An 18,167-nucleotide genomic window follows, 5' to 3' on the forward strand; every position below is an offset into this window, starting at 1 on the left:
TGTTGTTCGGTTGCATGGACTAAATTTTAATTTACGTCACATTGGATGTTTAGATGCTATTTAGGAGAACTAAATATGAGTTAATTATAAACTAATTACATAGATGGAGACTAATTTATGAGATGAATTTATTAAGCATAATTAATCCGCCATTAGCACATATTTACTGTAGCACCACATTGTCAAATCATGGACTAGTTAGGCTTAAAAAATTCGTCACGCAAATTAGCCACAATCTGTGCAATTAGTTATTTTTTTCGTCTATATTTAATACTAGCAAATATGCACATGCGACACGCACGTGTTTCTAAAAACTATTTCAAATGCAATGGAAATGTTAATTTTATTGTCGATATACAATAAAGGTAGATGGAAAGTGCTTGATCGATTTGATCGGATGTGTAGAACAAGGTTCAAATCGTTTTTTTGTTAGGCCAGTCTCAGTGGGGTTTCATGGCCCAGTTACCAACGCACTCATATTTTGGAAACAGTGCAAGCTTACTACTTATATGTTTTCAGCAGTTATCCTGAGTTTTAGTATCCATACTGATTAGGGGTCACAACACTCATTCTTCTTAGGGTTGTAGCTGTCATATCAATTAGGGGTCCAGCACCCATCCCAATTAGGATCGCAACAAACGTACTCATTAGGGTCGCTTCATAAATAATGATTAGGGTTATGGAGTTTGTCCCACCGTAACCTTAGTTTGGTACTTTTTATAAATCTCAAATATATATTTCCAATACTCGTGCATACTAATTAGGGTTCGTAACATACATCGTTCCTGACATACATACTAATAACGGTTGCAACATACACACTAATTAACGCCACAATAGGCATACTGATTAGGTTACAGGTTTGATGTTCCGCGTAACCAATCGACTCACAAAACAAACAAAATGTATAATTTAATAAATAGTAAAAATACATATTTACCCCCAAATTTTTATAATATAGTTTATTGTTGTAATTTTGTTTTAGATGATTGAGCTTTGCACTATGAGCTGCCATGTAATTTTAATTTTTTTGGCTTAGTCCAATTATTTGAACGTGAATCATATAGGAAATATTTTCTCGGAGGCCTTGGATACGTATCAAGCTGGATACGGTTTTTTTTTTGAGAAACAGCTGGATATGTTTTTTTTTTAATTAGCAACAAACAGCTGGTTACGTGTATGTATCTGATACATATGAACTGAATTGGATACGGCCCAGCAAACAAAAAAGCCTTGCAGGCCCAACATCCAATCCAACCTGTGTGTAGCCTAGTGCTACCTTGCCTACCGGCGCCGCACGCTCAACTCAATCACCGACGCCTACTCTCCATCTCCGTCCAGGTGCCCGACACACGCTTGGCCTGGCGGCGTCCGGCGGCCGCGAAGCAATCGGTCGGCGCACCAGTACACAACAACAGTACATACGGTACCTACAAAGATGGTGCACGTCAAGGATATAAGTCGTACTTGACTCATGTACCTAAAATAAACGTGACTTATGGCGGGTGGGATTATAGACGTATTGTGAGACGTATTTGAGATTGAATAGGACTCTTACATCTTACATGTAAGATCACGGATGACGGACATCTCATATAGCACAACGTGTAGATCGAACGGTTGTTAAAGAGGGAGAGTAAGATCACGGATGACGGAGGGCTCATATAGCACGACGTGTAGATCGAACGGTTATTATAGATGGAGAGCCCCCCTAAAAAGATTCGCTCTTTTATAGTGATTCATACATATGTCCAAACATCCGATGGGACAGAGACTAAAATTTTCGTGTAGAACAAACACCCCAGTCTGAGGTACTAGCTATCTGATGGAGCGCGCGCGGTGGCACATGGCGGCCGGAGAGAGCTCCGTCGACCATCGGCACAGGGTCTGCTGGTGCGGCAGCGGCTTTTGTACCAGGGCCATGTTTAGTTCCTCCTAATTTCAAATTTTGGCACTATGCAAAAAGAAGATTCCTCATCACATCAAACTTATGGTATATGTATGGAGTACTAAATGTTGACGAAATCAAAAATTAATTGCATAGTTTAGTTGTACTTTGCGAGACGAACGTTTTAAGACTAATTAGTCAATGATTGGACAAGTATTACCAAATAAAAACAAAAACACTGTAGCAACAGTGTCGCTACAGTGATTTGGCCGGCGCCAAATCGGCCGAACTAAACGCGGCCTAGTTTAACATTATCGTCCCCCGGCGAAACCGAGCGCGCCATCACGTCATGTTTCCACGCAAGCGCCCGCGCCGCACATGGCGACGAACGGACAGCCTGGCGCGCGCGGCTGCTGCTGGTGCTGGCCACGGGTATGGTATGGACCTACTCCATCCGTCGGGCCCGATCCATCACCGCAACGGCGTCGTCGCGAAAGCGTGCGCGCGGGCGAACAAAGTCTCGGCCATGCCCCGTCGTGGCGTCGTCCATTGTCCTGTCCAGATGAGGAATCTAGGGTTGCATCAGGAATCAACCAGCAGGTTAGGTGTTGTGCGTGATGCAGATGCATGCAGCATGTGTACTGTGGTATGGCCTTCCTTTTCTGTTTATTATATATAAAAAATTTCAGAAAAGAAGAACCACTACCATGACAATATCTATACACATGCAGCATGTTTGTCGTTTGTGTTTAATCTCGCTTATCATTACTCATACAACTGTATTTCGATTCATCAGCACCTACGGAATACCCAGAACACCCCTTCATTGGGAATACCCAGAACACCCCTTCATTGACGCACGCGCATCGATTCAGGTAACAACGTTCGTCTTCTATGGGTTTTGTCTTTGTCCTCACGTCTTTCTTTCTCCTCTACTCATCTTCTCTCCCCCCCCCCCCCCCCAGCCTCCTCATCCTCTTCTTCCGGTGAGAACGCCAACAACCTCACTGTCCTCGCTCTGACTCAACCTTGCCCTTCACTAACATTGTGCTCAGTCGCCCCCAACACCAACCCAGCCCACATCCTCCACCGCTCGGCCGACGGCGCCGTCGCCACGCCTCACCGCCCTCAAACCGCCCCTGCCGCCAGGCCGGCCACCGCCCCAGACATCCCTTTAGGTTCGGAGGACATTGGAGATGTCTCTAAAACCTAACCCTAGGCACGTCTACCCCGCCGTCACCCGCTCTAGAGATTTCCCCAAAGCTCAAAACCTAACCGTAGACCGGTCTACCCTACCGCCAACCCGCTCTAGAGATTTCCCCAAAGCTCAAAACCTAACCGTAGACCGGTCTACCCTACCGCCAACTGTCACCCGTAATGCCCACCTCCCACTCGCCCCGCCCGCTCGATGCCCTTCCTGACCAAGGGGCTTCACGAGGAAGGCGTGGTGCGTTGGTACAGTTAAGGCGCACGCGTGTCAAATAAGAATTTGGCAACAATCATGCTTTGCTTTGTTAAAAATAACAAATTTAGAAAGCCATGCATGCTTGCAAACCCAAATATCATCATGCATGCATCCAGGTAATTACCGTACCAGCATATACACAAAATTAGAGGAGGATTAAGGCATGCAGGTTCTAGCTTTTAATTTGCTGCTGTCTTCTTGTTAGCCGAATTGCACGACGACGACACCAATGACTGAGATCAGGTATGTCCATGCATGTACTATACATGACTAGCTAATTAACGACGCCACGACACAGGTCCAACAAACCAAACCATGCACACAATTCAGCGTCACACAGCAGGTGCGGGTCTACTACTCGATTTAATATCATCACCTAGCACACTACATGCTTAATTAACACACGACGGGGGTGACCATCATCATCAGGTCAGCTGTTTCGAGCTAGCTAGCTAATAACTTTGAGATGGATCAATGGCGGAGTGAGCGAGAGAGAAGGCTGTTGTTCTTTCAGATGCTCACGGGCCATCTGGCTCATGGCGGCGGTTCCCTGCTGCCGAGCCCGCCGCACGGAGATCTCTCCTTGCATGCGCCATTGACCCCATCGACGCCAGGAGCATCTTCAGGAACACTGGCTTTCTCTGGACCTGCTGGACACATCAGCTTGTGCTTTGCCCGCCGCGCTGGAACCACTGCCTTGCTCTTGCGCCGGCAGCCTTACCTTCACGCCCCGTATCAGCTGTGGATACTACAACAGAAACGGTTTCAGGGGTTATGAGTTGCTGCTGCTGAAACCCAAGTGCACAAGAAGATCAAAGATGCCACTGTACACTTGAGATTGACATCTACATACAAACAGTGGCATGCAAAACAATTGTGTTGAATTGCCGTACAGCTTTCAAGGACATCGACCAAGACACTTGACCAATGCATAATTACAGCATATGTATATGGATCTAAAACGAACATATATAGCAAGGAAATAGACAGGAAGAGGACATTACATATTTGCCCGACTTGACATCGGAGTAGATCACTATGAAATCCCCCTCCTGAAGCTCATTGGAACGAACAAATTCTCCTGCATGTTGAGAAAAACAGAAAAATGTTTAGATCAGACCATGACAAAGAAAAGATGTCAAGATCGGATGGATAGAAATCATAACGTAAGATCCTCTCACCTGTGTTCTCTAACAGATACATTCTGCTCTTGTTGTTAGGCCAAAACCTACGTGCATGCAATAAGGAGCTGATGAGGCACTGACACTGCACTGGCAACGTCGATACTATACCATATAAATAATAAATTTAATTTGCACTTTCAGAACAAAATATCACCAGATCATATACAAATACAAAAAAAGAAAGCTACCTATTTTGCATAGAACTTCCCGTATTGGAACAGGTTTTTTTTTTCGAAACTCGGTAAGAGAATTGCTGAGGAACTTTGATGGCGTTTGGTTCGATAAAATGTATAACGCAATCTGTTTATTTGGGGGACTGGATAGCGGTTCAATTTTGTCCGTTATGCAATACCACGTAATCAGATATTGTCCTATTCATCGGTGATACCGCTCGTATCCGACCCTTATTGCGCTGCCGCCGTCTCTCTATATTACAGTTACACTGTGCTACCGTTATGACACCGAACTAATCAAAGTCAGCAATAAACGATCCCACCGACTAAACCCACGTGAGCTGATTTCATTTGCGGTTACGTTACACAAGGATGGACCAAACACCACATTTATTAGTAGGGGAAAAACCAAATCAGAAAAAACGAGACACACAAAGACAAGAAAAGCACGAAACAAGAAAGAAGAAGAAAAGGGAGGAAGGAGGGAAATAGAACAAACACAACTACGGCTGCTGCTAAAGATTTGCAACCGGCTGCCAACAAACTCGCAGCTTAAGGACGGCCACCTAAAGGAAGTAACAACTGCCTTGAAATAACTCGAGCTATAGCAAGTTTTTTTTTTTTTTTTTTTGAGGGAAGCTACCACAAGTAGTTATTAGCAAGCTGGAGGAAGAGGCCATTTTCAGAACAAATATCACCTGATGGTACTGAGCATATTTTAGTACTGAAACAACAGAGATTAGCAAGTTGGAGAAGAGACATGTTTATTGCGTGCAGAATTCCGTGTATAGACGAGTGCATGCCACTATTTGCTCCTGGTATTCTCATCGGTATATTCATATGACCCACTTGCCCAATTGGGAAAGAAAGGGACCATGCCACAGTGATGCCGTACTCATGCCATTTACTATTTCTGGCCCAGTAGTGGTACTACCTTTATATCTCTCTGCCCCCAATAAACCAAGAAGAAGCAGTTTTCAATCAATCAAACAAAGGAAAGGGAGAAGAAACAGATTCGAGGGAAACAACCAACAAATGGATTTATCAATGCTCGGCTATCCCAAATAATCCCTAGCCTAATGACACTCACCTGTACCGCATGTTCCATACGCGCGATGTTCCAATGTCCTCCATGGGGATGGAGATGCCATCCCTCGTCGTGAGCTCTGGCAGGTGAACCTCCGCTTCCTTCTGAATAGTCCAAAGAAGACAAAGACGATTTTTAGGAGAGATGCCAAACAATAGCCAACAGCGATTTGAAGAACAGATTCAACGCAAGCAGTTTGCAAGCTTTGATGCATAGATCTATGATCTATCCATGGCCGATTTTAGTTCAAGAACAGAAGTGCCCAAGTGGATGCGGCAGCCGGCAGGCATGAATGAACTGCGCATCTAGCTAGATTTATATGTGCAAGTGGGGGGCTAGATATATGATGCAGATCATGAAGGGCGTCGTCTGTCTCACTTTGGGGAGCACGATGCGGCCGAGGCTCCCGACGTCGCTCTGCTTGAGCACCTTCTGCAGCAGGAACCGCAGGTTCTTGTACGCCTTGGCACCCTGCAATCCCACACACATGTTCATCAGATCCATGCGCGAACACTACAGGAACACGCATCGAATCCGTACGCGAGCATACGGCGCACGCACGTTTCATGCGTGCTCGATTGCTTGTCGACAGCGATGTGCGTCTGTCTATTATTACGAGCAAACAGAAGACAGATTGGTATAGATCTCGTGCTAGCTAGCGATGTGCCGAGCTCTGCATGCATATGCACCTGCCGCTTATCTGAAGCTGCTGCCAGGCGCTGGGGACTGTCGTCCTGCCGAGCACCAGACGCCGCCAGTGGCGCGGCCACCGCTTCCAGGGAGGGAGGCACCTGCTGCACCGGCGCCCTTGAGTAATTGGACTTGATGGAGAGCGGGTTCTGGACCTGCTGCTGGCTGCTCGGCGACCAGAATCCCCAGCCTCCGGCTGAGGGCGTGACCGGCGTGGAGTGGGCCGACGGAGGGGACGGCTCCTGCGGGTGGACGGAGCCCTGGATCTGGCCCAGGTTCAGCTGCTGGCTGCGCTGCTGCTGCAGGCAGGACAGGCGCCGCTGTCTCGCCATGCGCTTCTTACGGGCCTCCTTGGTGGCCGAGGCCTCGACGCCTGCCATGCGCTGGGGGGCCATGGTGGGGTGGCCGGCGGCGCCGGCGGCGGTGTACTGCCCGCCGAATCCGGGGGAGAACGGCTGCGTCATAGGGTAAGAGCCCGTGGAAGCCCCAGGTGGTGGGAACGGCACGTACTGCTGCGGCCAGGCCATGTTTGAGCCGCCGGCGCCGTGCATGTCGCCCACCGTCGGCGGGGAGAACGGCTGGCTGTTCACGACCACGCTGCTCGTGCTGGAGCTCTGGTGGAAAGGGTATTGTTGGCCTGCCGCGCTCGGGTACACCGCGTCGCCTGCCGTACGCAGGCGGCGTGAATGGCTGCTGCTGGTAGGGCATCCAGGATGTGCCGCCGCCTGCGGCCATGTCCTGTCCGCCCGCGGGGAACTCGTATCCTGCGTTGGCGCCCGGGCTGGGGAGGCTGGCCGTGCAGGCCCGGCCGCCTCCTCCATCACGTCGCGAGGGCGCTTCCTCTGGAGGTGGTGGTTCTGCACCCAGGTGAGGATGAGCTTGAGCAGCTGCATGGTGCCCTGGCTCCCACCGCCGAGCCGGGCTGCGGCGGCCTCGATGGTGGAGCGGCGGAGGCGGATCCCGCGGAAATCCTCGGCCGAGATGTTTTCACGGTTGCTAGTGAGCCACTCCATGAAGAACCGCGGCAGCTCCTCCCCCGCCGTCGCCGCCGACGCATCCATGCAGGCCTCCTCTCCGCCTGTGGTCCCTTCCAGAACGGCTTTCTCTTCAGGTCTGCCGTCGCCCACCGGATGCGGCTGGCGCGGACATGGCGTCCTCTAGCATCATGCTAACCTCTGGGAACGGCTCGGAGTCCCACGGCATGGAGAGCGACGCGAAGTCGAGGAGCTGGTCGATGTCATCGAGCGCATCAAACCCTTCCCCGGCCGAAGCAGGCTCGGAGGGCTCGCCGGCGGCGCCATCGGCGCCGCCGCCGCCGCCAGCTTCCTCCTGTCGTGTTGGTGTAGGCGCTGGAGGAGTTGGACGAGGACGGACGACGAGAAGGTGGAGCTGGACTGGCGACGAGAGGCAAGGGAAGTCCGGGAGGGAGGGCAACGTGTCTTCAGCGAACATGAAGTCATCCGCCGCCTCCCCTCCGATCTCCTCCTGCCGGGGCCTCCCCTATGTCGCCACCGTGCTCCGGCGGGTTCTCTTGGGAGTGCGGTGGCGACGAGCCCGCCGAGGCGTCCATGCAGAGAGGACACGACGACAAAAGGAGGAGAGAGACGGTGTATGTGTCTGCCGCGGCCGCCTCTCGGTGTAGGTGTGGAGGTGGGTGCAGGTTACTGAGGAGACGAACAGGGCAAGCAGGAGGTGGAGGGGGGAAGAAGAGAGAGGAGGGAACCGAGATGCGGCTGCGTGGCACACGTGGCGGCCTCCGGGGGCTGTGGGGAGCGCTTCACCGCCCACGCCAGCCTCTCCTCGGCCACCCTACTTCTCACCCCTGGCGCGCACCCAATACCTCTCTCGGAGACGTGGGGCCGGAGAGAAACGAGCCCACCTGTCATTGACTACAACAAACAAGGTTTCTCTGTGCACTCTCCCAGTCTATGGCAGTGGGTCGAGCGACGCTGTCCCGCATGTCAGTGTCTGTGTGTTTTCAGCTCTGGCCTCTGGGCGAAGACTTCGCCGCGTTCTAATTTGACTGCTCCTGGAACGGAAACGAGAGCGCCCATGTCTGGCTCGTCAATGATGCGTGGGGCCCGCGAGCCCGAGGCCCCGTGCGTGGAAAAACCGCGTGCGCATAGCTGTTTCGGCGCCGTAGGATGTCCGTGTCGCCGGCGCGCCGGCTGAGGCCCGAGTGTTAGAGCCTGTTAGCTCCGGCTCATGCACGAGTTATGCCAAATATTTATTTTGGAAAGGATTTCGCACAGAGAGCCGATCAAAAGTCGGAATTAATTTTTTTCTTATGCAGGAGAAACCTAAAAAACGAGTTTCGCGTGGCTCTTTGCTATGGGCTCACGTTGTCTAGTGTGAAGGAGCTATTTTATCAAACGTTTTTTTAGAACGGCTCTAGCTCCTTTAGAGGAGCTACTTTTTTAAAAAAACCAGAGGCAGAGTCATTTTTAGGGCCTGTTTAGAATCCAAAAATTTTTGCACGGTAACTGTCACATCGAATCTTACGGCACATGCATGGAGTACTAAATGTAGACGAAAAAAAACTAATTACACAGTTGGTCGAGAAATCGCGAGACGAAACTTTTGAACCTAATTAGTTCATAATTAGACACTAATTACCAAATACAAACGAAATACTACAGTGAGCCAAAATCCAAAAAATTTTGGATCTAAACGGGGCCTTAGATAAGCCACGCCCCTGCCAGCCCCTTAAAAAGATTTCTGACCGTCCCAGACTCCACGTGATCCCACGGACAGAAGCTCCGGTGGGTACCGCAGACTCCACCGAATCGGCCTGTTCGCTGGTTGGTTTCTGGGCTGGTTTGAGCTGGCTGGTGCTGGTTTGTTGTGAGAGGAAAACACTATTGACTGGCTGATTTGGGCTGGCTGAAACCAACAAGCGAACAGGGTGATTGTCTACCAAGGAGAGGGTATTTCTCTACGCGCACGCGTGAAACCTACACGGTGGGGGTACTTCGGTGACTTGAGGTGGCCAGGACGACGTGGAATCCTTCTATTGGTTGGAGCCAGTTCATCGGCAGCCATTTTCCGGCTGCACTGTGCTGGGAACTTTGCCTGTGGATGGATTGAGAACTGGACTAGGAATTCCTTTGAAAACTCATCGGGTTTTCTTAGCTTGGCTGACATGTCATGAGCCATAATTTTTTAACAAAAAAATAATATTTTTCTCTCACAATAAATCAACAAACAGTATTTTTCAGTCTGACTTATCAGCCAAACGGGTATATTAATATGCAGTCCTCCTTTTACTTCATCTTTGGCTCGTTGTACTTATGTTATTTTAGCATTTTCCCACCTGTAGAGGCTAATCGTAACTGTGCTGACAAAAAGATGACGGGCGTCTTAAATATGGTGTTGACTGAGGACCAGATTTTCGGGTTATATCAAAATTCAAAAATATATTATAGATGGTACTAATACATTTACTGTTGGTACAAAACGTTTTTTTTAGTTTCACCAATGCAAATGCTAGTGATGTAGTTTGTTTTATTCATCTGGTTGTAGATATTTAACTTCTTTCCATCTCTAAAGGCCACCTTTAACTACCACACTCTAGTATGTGTTAATGTGTGTATTAATAACTCTAAAATGTGATACATTTTTATTAGAGCGAGAATAAAATAGATCGAAATACAAATCTATCAGAATAACCTTGGCCAAGTTCACAAAGTGAACTATAATGAGGTGGAAGATTTGATAGGTACTATGTATATGATTGTGTATGAAGGAGGAGCGTTTCTCTGTGTAAACGTGAGAACTCCACAATTGAATACTTTGTGGACTTACACTAATCAGGATGATGTGTAAACCTAGTATTGGTATCAAGTTTCAACTTTGTAAGGTTAGTTTGCATGAGTGGCATGCAACATCTAGCTCCGGAAGATCTTCGATTTTTGTTCCACGACTTCCTCTCACGAAAGATAGAGTAGTTTTATAAAAGGAATGTATTTCATTAGTACAAAAATGATTTTAAAGACACCCTAGTTCATTTGCAGAGGTGTTTTAGTTCGCATTGAACTGCAGATGCCATGGTGGTGTCATCTTAACAACCTATATTGGCATTATTCTTGACTGTGTCGAGAATCCTGGATCCTCTGCATTATTCTTGACTGTGTTTCCGACTACTGAACCTAATACAACTGAAGGTTCCAGTTCATAAGCTGCCGCAGGCCGGCCCAGGCGTGCTGTCCGGGCCAACTACCGCGCCGTTGGACCTGAGTGACCAGCTAGATGCTATGGCCCCGTTTGGCTTACCCAGAAACAAGTTTGTTCGAATTATTTTTTCAATAGAAATAGTGTTTTTCTCTCACAACAATTCGGTCAGAATAATGTTTTCAGCTAGTTTCAGTCAAATTTCAGCAAGCCGAACGGGACCTATATGTACTCTTTGTGTGAGGAGAGGCACGAGACAATTGTAACAGAATTGAACTCCACTAATCATTCATCACTCTACTCATATCCTCCTCCTGTCGCAGACCTCTTCTTTTCTTTCCCTTGCCTAAGTTATCCTAATAGACTGGAATGAGATTCTCATGTATGCCCCCCCTATTTGGATCTATTATCTGATAATAGTTGGCTAATAACTCATTATCAATCTGATTTGGCCTAGCTAGGCTCTGTTTGGATCCCTATATATAATAGTTATCTCCTTTGGATCTGAACATGTGCAGCTAATAAAATAGCTAATTGCTAGCTGGATCTCACTAGTTGAATTGAATCAGATAATAGCAGTTAATAGTTATCTTAGTAGCATTATCTGTGTATCCAAATACCCACTAGCTAATAGTTAGCTAGCTAATATTATATATGAACTATTAGCATTAGCTGATAATGAATCCAAACAGAACCCTAGTAGGATAATTGTTATTTAAGATCCAGCTAACAATTAACTAGTCTATTATACTGTTTGGATCTAAAAAAATAATTACTGTCTATAGACATCCAAACGGGGCAAAGGATGAGCCGGACTGGAATGACTACTACAGTATGTCTATCGAGCTCTGTACAGTAACCTTTTTATGTAGCCGTGTTGTGTTGTGCAATGTCTCTCAAGAAGTTAATACAACAATCTCTTGTTTAGTGATCGTAACGTTACTCCAACCTCCAGGTGTCGTGCTTCGTGTAGAGACAAAACAAATAATCGCAAGACCAGTGATCCACTACCCTTGTAACATGTTTGGCGTTAACAAATAAAGATATTGGCGGAATTAAAACTATGACTTCAAATCCCGGATCAACAGCTTTGTGAAAAAACGGAAAGAAACTTAATTTTGCCAAACTCTTGATTCACATCAGAATCGAAACATTGGATAATCTATTCTGTATATCACAAGTGACTTCCACATGCGAAATTGGTTCACATCAGAATCCAATGATTGACGTAGCAAAATTGAGGCTTTTACATGTATGCCATTAAAAAAGTTTGTAATTACACCTAAGCCAATAAAAAAGATGACCGCACACGAGTGCCATCGTTCTGAACTTCTTTGCTCTCCAAGCCATTCCGTTGGTGTTCTGTTTGTTTTTCACCGTTACATGTGGGCCCGTCAGTATAAAGGTCTAGAATACCCTTCTCCACACCGCTCGCAAAGGCCTTTCTCCACACTGGATCTGCTGTGTCGTGCAAGGCACGGCCACAGGGGCCACAAGTCCTGGCGGTGCGCGCGGTGGTGCGAGGACAGTCCCTGGCACCAACGCGCCCGGTGCGTGGAGCAGTGCAGGGAGGAGGAGCGAGAGAAGCAGGAGGAGGAGTGGGGCGGCAGGCACGAGCACGAGCACGACCGCCGTGGCGACCGGCGCGGCGAGGGCTTGTCGGGAGATGAGCGTGAGTAGGAGCAGGGCCGGTGGCCGTACGTGTTCGACCAGCGCAGCTTCCGCCGCGTCGTCCGGAGCGAGCAGGGGTCCGTGAGGGCGCTTCGGCCGTTCCACGAGGCGTCCAAGCTCCTCCGCGGCATCCGGAACTACCGCGTGGCGGTCCCGGAGGCGAACCCGCGCTCGTTCGTCGTGCCCAGCCACACCGACGCTCGCCCCACACGGTGGTCCACGGAGGAGTAGATCCACGAGCTGCAGTGCCACGCCTCGGAGGGCGGCCACGGCCCGCACTGGCCCCTGCCGCCGTTCGGCGAGTCGCACAGCCCCTACAGCCTCCTGGACCAGCGGCCCAGCATCGGCAACCAGCACGGGCAGCTCTATGAGGCCGACGCGCGCAGCTTCCACGACCTCGCCCGCACCACCACCAGTCGCAGGGCGGCGAGCGCGAGCGCGGCAAGGGCAGGCGGAGGAGCGAAGAAGAAGAAGGATCCGAGGAGGAGGAGGAAGCTGGGCAAGGGTACCACACCATCCGGGCGTGGCTGTCGCGCGGGCACGCCGTTCGTGGTGCCTGTGGGCCACCCGTTCGTCGCCGAAGGAAACAAATGAGAGAGAGATGAGGGAGGAACGGATGAACGGCGAGACTAACGATGGCCGAGCTCTGACGAGCACCCGTCCGCGCCCGCCGCCGGACGCGTCCCGCGCCGTCGGCCGCGACACCTCCAGCGCCTAGGGGGCGACTGCACAACCGTGTCCCGTGCGTCCCGACGATCCCGAGCGTCGAAGTCCCGCTGGATCCGCGACTCCAGCGCAGCCTGCTCGTCGTGCGACTCCCATGCTCCCGCGTCCACCTCCAGGTCGCGGCCGGCCTCCGCGTGCAGCGCCAGCGCGTAGTCTCGGTCGCCCGCGCTGCCGCCGCCTCCGCGTCCGCAATCCGTGTTGCCCGAGACGTTGTGTCCGCGTCCCTCTGCACGCGTGCCTGCGCTGCGTCCGCGTCCGCAAGCCGCTGCGCGCACTCCCGCGCCGCTGCCGCTCTGCCTCCCCCTCCGGCCGCCTGAGCTCAGAGATCGAGTTTGAGAGAGAGGATAAGGATGAGAGGGGTATTATGGACATTTATACTGACCGGGCCCACATGAAACGGTGAAAAACTAACAGACCACCGACGGAATGGCTTGGAGAGCAAAGAAATTCAGAACGATGACACTCTTGTGCGGTCAATTTTTTTAATGGCTTGTGTGTAATTACAAACTTTTTTAATGGTATACATGTAAAAGCCTCAGCAAAATTGAGAATCGAAAAAAAAAATCCCCACAGTATGGCGATTATAAGCTAAAACAAACAGAATGCTCGGGATCTGAGAGTGAGAGGATATTATCCGTGTTGCTTGGTTGACAAAATGATACTCTGAGAGTGAGAGGATATTCTCAGTGTTGCTTGGTTGAGAAACTGATACTTTGATATCACAGAGGCCCCTCTGATCGCAGTTGTTATTGTGGCACAGTAATTCACACAAACAAACAAACTGTAGCACACAGCAACCAGCAGCGTTGATCCTGCATAGCCTTTGATCGTAGCATGGAAAAGGTTGATCTGAAATAAGCAAATACTACCAACACAATGATTATTCCAGCGCAGAAAAGCCACCTCTCAACACAAAGGCAGGAATGGGACCTGTTGTCTAAAACAAAAATTATCCCATCACAGCCAACTAATATACTATGACTTACAAACACAGTGACTGAGGCGTTGCCAATGAGAATCAGCCAAAATTTTGTATATTTGTTAAACATTATTCTGGCATTACAACCAATCAACCTGACGCGCTCAACACATAACTCAAAGCTGAACGATGATCTCTGGGCGCACCAGCAAATTGATCAATTAGGCATACTGCTTCAAACGGAAGCAGGGCGTCTGCACAATCTCAGTTCAATACATCGGTCTTTTGATATAAAGGTTCCAGGCATTCTTTCGCTCTATGGACCTTTGACTGGAGATAGAAGCTCCCATTCTTGGCATTCCTCTCAAACATTGTGTCATACTTCTGCAAAGCATTCAAACAGGGGAAACCTGAAGTTAGTTCTGGCTCAGCCAATGGTTTTGTACAGAAGGTTCTAACATAATGGAGTTGGCAGAAGCTAACAGCTGCATGGACATATTTTGTGCATCATAAAAATAGTGTCACACACCTGGACAATCTCTTCCCATGTCGATTTCTCACTGATACTGAGAATTTGCCGGGCTTCTTGCTCGGTCATGGCCTTGCTAGCCCGTCTAATACCATTTATAGCTTCTTGGGCAGCTCCAGTTTTGTTTGCATCTACAGGAAAAGTCAGAAATGATTAATTGATTTTCAAAAGGAATATGGCACATGGATAATGTAGCCATGCAGATGTTTTTTTTTATTTGAGAATGAAAGCCAACTCTTTATAGGTAAATAGCGGATTAAGTAAGTCAGGTAAGCCATTTAGTTCAGAAGCATTATAGTACCTTCATTCATCTTGCAAAAACAATCTACAAGTTAGCATTTATTTATACAGCTATTGTCATACACAGAACCTAATCAATTCAGTTAAAATCAGGTTCCGCATAGAAGTTCCAAACACAGAATCCAAAACTACTTACAGAGTTATGACACTTTGCAGGAAAACAAGGGCTATGATGCGCATTAATAATTTGATCGACACAAATGTGAACAGTATGAAGTTGGCTTTTCTATGCATGTATAGAAGGACTTCACATATCCTTCAATACTAGGAAAAGCCATCATGGTGATTTTCTAAAGTGAGACATGAATATATCCTACTGAACGAAACAGACATATTATGGAGCTAACCATCACTTATCAGTTCACAAATGCAGAATTGGTTGAAAGTACTTAATTTTCACATGTTTGATTGCAATTTAACAACAGAACAGTGCAAGCAATGTGCCGATGTCCCTAATCTAAGGACCAACACAAATACACAATGGCTGGGTAGTGGCCACTCCAAACTGTGACAGCCTGACAGCCCCCTTTCCATGGACCAACGCCTCAATATATATATTTTTTTATCCATTATATGCTTCAGAATGTACATGGAAAAATTGACAGATAGCAATAAGAAAAAGAACACATTTTAGAATCTCTAATTTGTAACAAAGCTGCTCCAAGTGATATCCCAAAACCTTAGGACGAAGACTGATCACTCAGGTGTCCTACCTCACAAGTCACATGACATATCAGAGAACTGGAACAGGCAGAGGAGACTATTAGGGGCACAAGAACTCAAAAATTCGGGGTTTTTTTTTAGATTGTGAGCCAGGCACCCCCAAACAAAGAATTGCAGGTAACTCGTAACCACTGACAATTACTCCACAAATCACTAATAACCTCAGGCAGAGACACGCCATGGTTTCACGATTCAAACCACCGCACAGTCAAAGCAGCCCGGGAATCCTATGTTTTTTTACAACAGGAGAGAGCACTCACTGACGATGGCCTGGCGGTAGGCCTGGAGCATGGCCCTGCCCACCACGGTTCCGCCCATGACGATCAGATTCGCCAGGAGTCTGCCCGCCTGTGTGTCAACCAGAATCGTCAGACGCGAGACAGATAATGATATATAACCTCTAGAGGCGAAGCGGCTCGCGAACAGAACGCTTGCGGAGTCGAATCGAGAAGGGAATCGAAAAAATCAGCGCACCATAGCGATGTGTCCTCCTTCCCCTCCTGCGACGGCGGCGGCGGCGAAGAAGGGAACCCAGAGACTAGGGGCTGGCCTGGCCGAGAGGGAGTAGGAAGAGGCCTCGCTCGTGGGGTACGGCGGCGAATCGCGAGGACGGAGGGGACGGTCACGGGCTCTGATTCGCGCAGGGAAGTGGTGGCGGCTGCTGCGTTGGTGGTGGTGTTCGGCTTTGGCTTGAGCAGTTGACCGTGAGGCGTGCGGCTTTCGGCTTTTCAGGCGCCCATCTTGGGCGGCACGAAAAACGAGAGTGAGACGGAGTGGGACGCGCACGCACTGGTAGGTTGGGCTAATCCACAGGCCCGCCACGACTAGGCCCAACACGTCACGAGTGCACATTTTTTTCTTTTCTTTTTTTTATTTAGTATTAGTACTCGCTCCATATACGTCTGTCTCCAACAATGGATACCTAAATCCAATATCCATTTACTGATTTGGGTCATGTACAGAGGAAAAAGGTTCGTACCCAAAAATAGCAACTCCAACAACGAAGGCAAATCAACCCTCTTCTTCCTCGTTCTCTCCGCAGGTGGCCGGCATCTGCAGGTGGCGGTGGACCGGTGGTGGTGATGATAGTGGAGCAGCGGGTGGCCCTGTCCCTGCGCGCCGGCGGCAGCGTCCCCGACCACGGCGGAGAGGTCGAGCAGCGGGTCACCCCCGCAACGGAGGCGCTCGAGCTCCGCCACGCCGAGCCCGCGCTGCGGCGGCTTCTTGGCTCCGACGACACCACCGCCCGCCTCCTGATGCTGCTGCTTCTTCTTCCCGGACCCGGAGAAGTCCCGGCACAGACGCGGCCGCAGCGCCGAGCTCCGGCGAGACCAGCGCCAAGTCCGTCACGGCTGTCGCAGCGGCCGGCGCCGCCGCCGTCTCCAGAGCGCTCGACTTGAAGATGCCGACGCCGGAGTCGAAGGCCGCGAGGGAGGTGGCGTGCGTGTCCCCCCAGAGGAAGTAGGGCTTGGTCGCATGGGAGCTACGAGGAAGCCAAGGAGTGCCTCCACCCACCGGCGCCATCCCTCCCCTTCTTCTCTGCTTCCTCTGGTTTCTCCTCCGTTCTCTCTCTCTTGTCTTGTTCTGCGTTGGGGCAGAGCACCGCCGGAGCCACCCTGCGTCGCGGTGTCCCTCCGCGCCCTGGCTGCCGCCTCCGCTCCGCTAGAGATTTGGGTTGAGGAGAGAGAAGACGGAGGGTGGACGCAAATTTGGGATTCCTCTCTCCATCTATGCAAAATAGGTTCTTGCTATGCCTGCTCTGTTGGACTTCGGATTTTTCGTGTTCGTGATGCATTTTGAGTTTGCGTCGGTGTATGGGTAGGTTGTTGGAGACAGTCTTAGAGCAACTTGAACACCGCAGCACGCAAATCAGAGCCCTACTTTTGATTTAGTCCCTACTTTTGTTAGCCCTCTATTTTGCATCTACTCTAATGTAAGCCTCCAAATCAGAGCCAGCAAAGGTAAGGCAACAGTCATTTATAAATGGGACCCATATGTCATTGAGGGCAAGCTTTTCTTATCTTTCTTGTCACACCTTTCGTAGGTGCAGAGCCAATCTAGCCGCCTATGAGCGGATGAGCTCCCCATGAGCAGGGCGCGGATATCGTGTGCGTGGATTTACCGCCATCGGAGAGGGATGTGCTGGGCACAATCACCGAGAAGGGGTTCGCCGATGAGGAGCATAGCAGTCGGGGTGGCGCAACAGAACATATCGACGGTCAGGGCCACTCTCGCATAGTGGAAGGAGGCGGATGATTGGAGCTGCGCGCCCATGCGGTAGAGGCGGTAGTTCCATGTGAGCGTGAGGGGAGAAACAAATGCAACATCATGATGGAGGCTTAAGTTGAGCCCCTAGGAATGGGTTCTCTGGAGAGGATTTGGGTGCCCATCCAAATTTAGGGGCTCAAGTAGAGGCCCTGCTGGAGCACAGTTTTTGCTTGGGCATCCATTTTAGTTGGGTGCTCAAGTAGAGACCCTACTAAAGTTGCTCTAAGATGTTTTGGGTTTCTAGATGCACAGTTTTAGTATGCACTTAAATATACATTGTATCTAAATATATAGTAAAAGCAGTATATCTAAAAAGATAAAATGTCTTATAATTTAAAATGGAGAGATTACAAACAAAGGTTGTACAATGTATA

The 18,167-nt window shown here is 49.4% G+C and overlaps 1 protein-coding gene and 2 pseudogenes across 1 annotated transcript; 1 reads left to right on the forward strand and 2 right to left on the reverse strand.

Moving 5' to 3' along the window:
- Positions 1 to 3,563: 3,563 nt before the first annotated feature.
- LOC136453844 (regulatory protein viviparous-1-like) lies at positions 3,564 to 8,129 on the reverse strand (annotated as a pseudogene).
- Positions 8,130 to 12,040: 3,911 nt separating this feature from the next.
- On the forward strand, positions 12,041 to 13,142 carry LOC136455475 (globulin-1 S allele-like; annotated as a pseudogene).
- Positions 13,143 to 13,838: 696 nt separating this feature from the next.
- Positions 13,839 to 16,233, reverse strand: LOC136453845 (mitochondrial import inner membrane translocase subunit PAM16 like 2-like). The gene is made up of 4 exons (XM_066454397.1): positions 16,000 to 16,233; positions 15,786 to 15,873; positions 14,503 to 14,633; positions 13,839 to 14,357 (listed from the first exon to the last, which is right to left on the reverse strand). The coding sequence occupies exons 1-4, from the start codon at positions 16,000 to 16,002 to the stop codon at positions 14,238 to 14,240; spliced, it is 342 nt and encodes a 113-aa protein (XP_066310494.1). The 5' UTR covers positions 16,003 to 16,233; the 3' UTR covers positions 13,839 to 14,237.
- Positions 16,234 to 18,167: the final 1,934 nt, after the last annotated feature.

Source organism: Miscanthus floridulus, chromosome 5, assembly GCF_019320115.1.
Source record: "Miscanthus floridulus cultivar M001 chromosome 5, ASM1932011v1, whole genome shotgun sequence".
Taxonomy (NCBI): domain Eukaryota; kingdom Viridiplantae; phylum Streptophyta; class Magnoliopsida; order Poales; family Poaceae; genus Miscanthus; species Miscanthus floridulus.

Coding starts and splice junctions, on each gene's coding strand:
- LOC136453845 (XM_066454397.1), bottom strand. Junction 14,634..15,785: donor CTACCGCCAGGCCATCGTCA/GTGAGTGCTCTC, acceptor CTTTTCCTGTAG/ATGCAAACAAAACTGGAGCT. Junction 14,358..14,502: donor CATGGGAAGAGATTGTCCAG/GTGTGTGACACT, acceptor AATGCTTTGCAG/AAGTATGACACAATGTTTGA.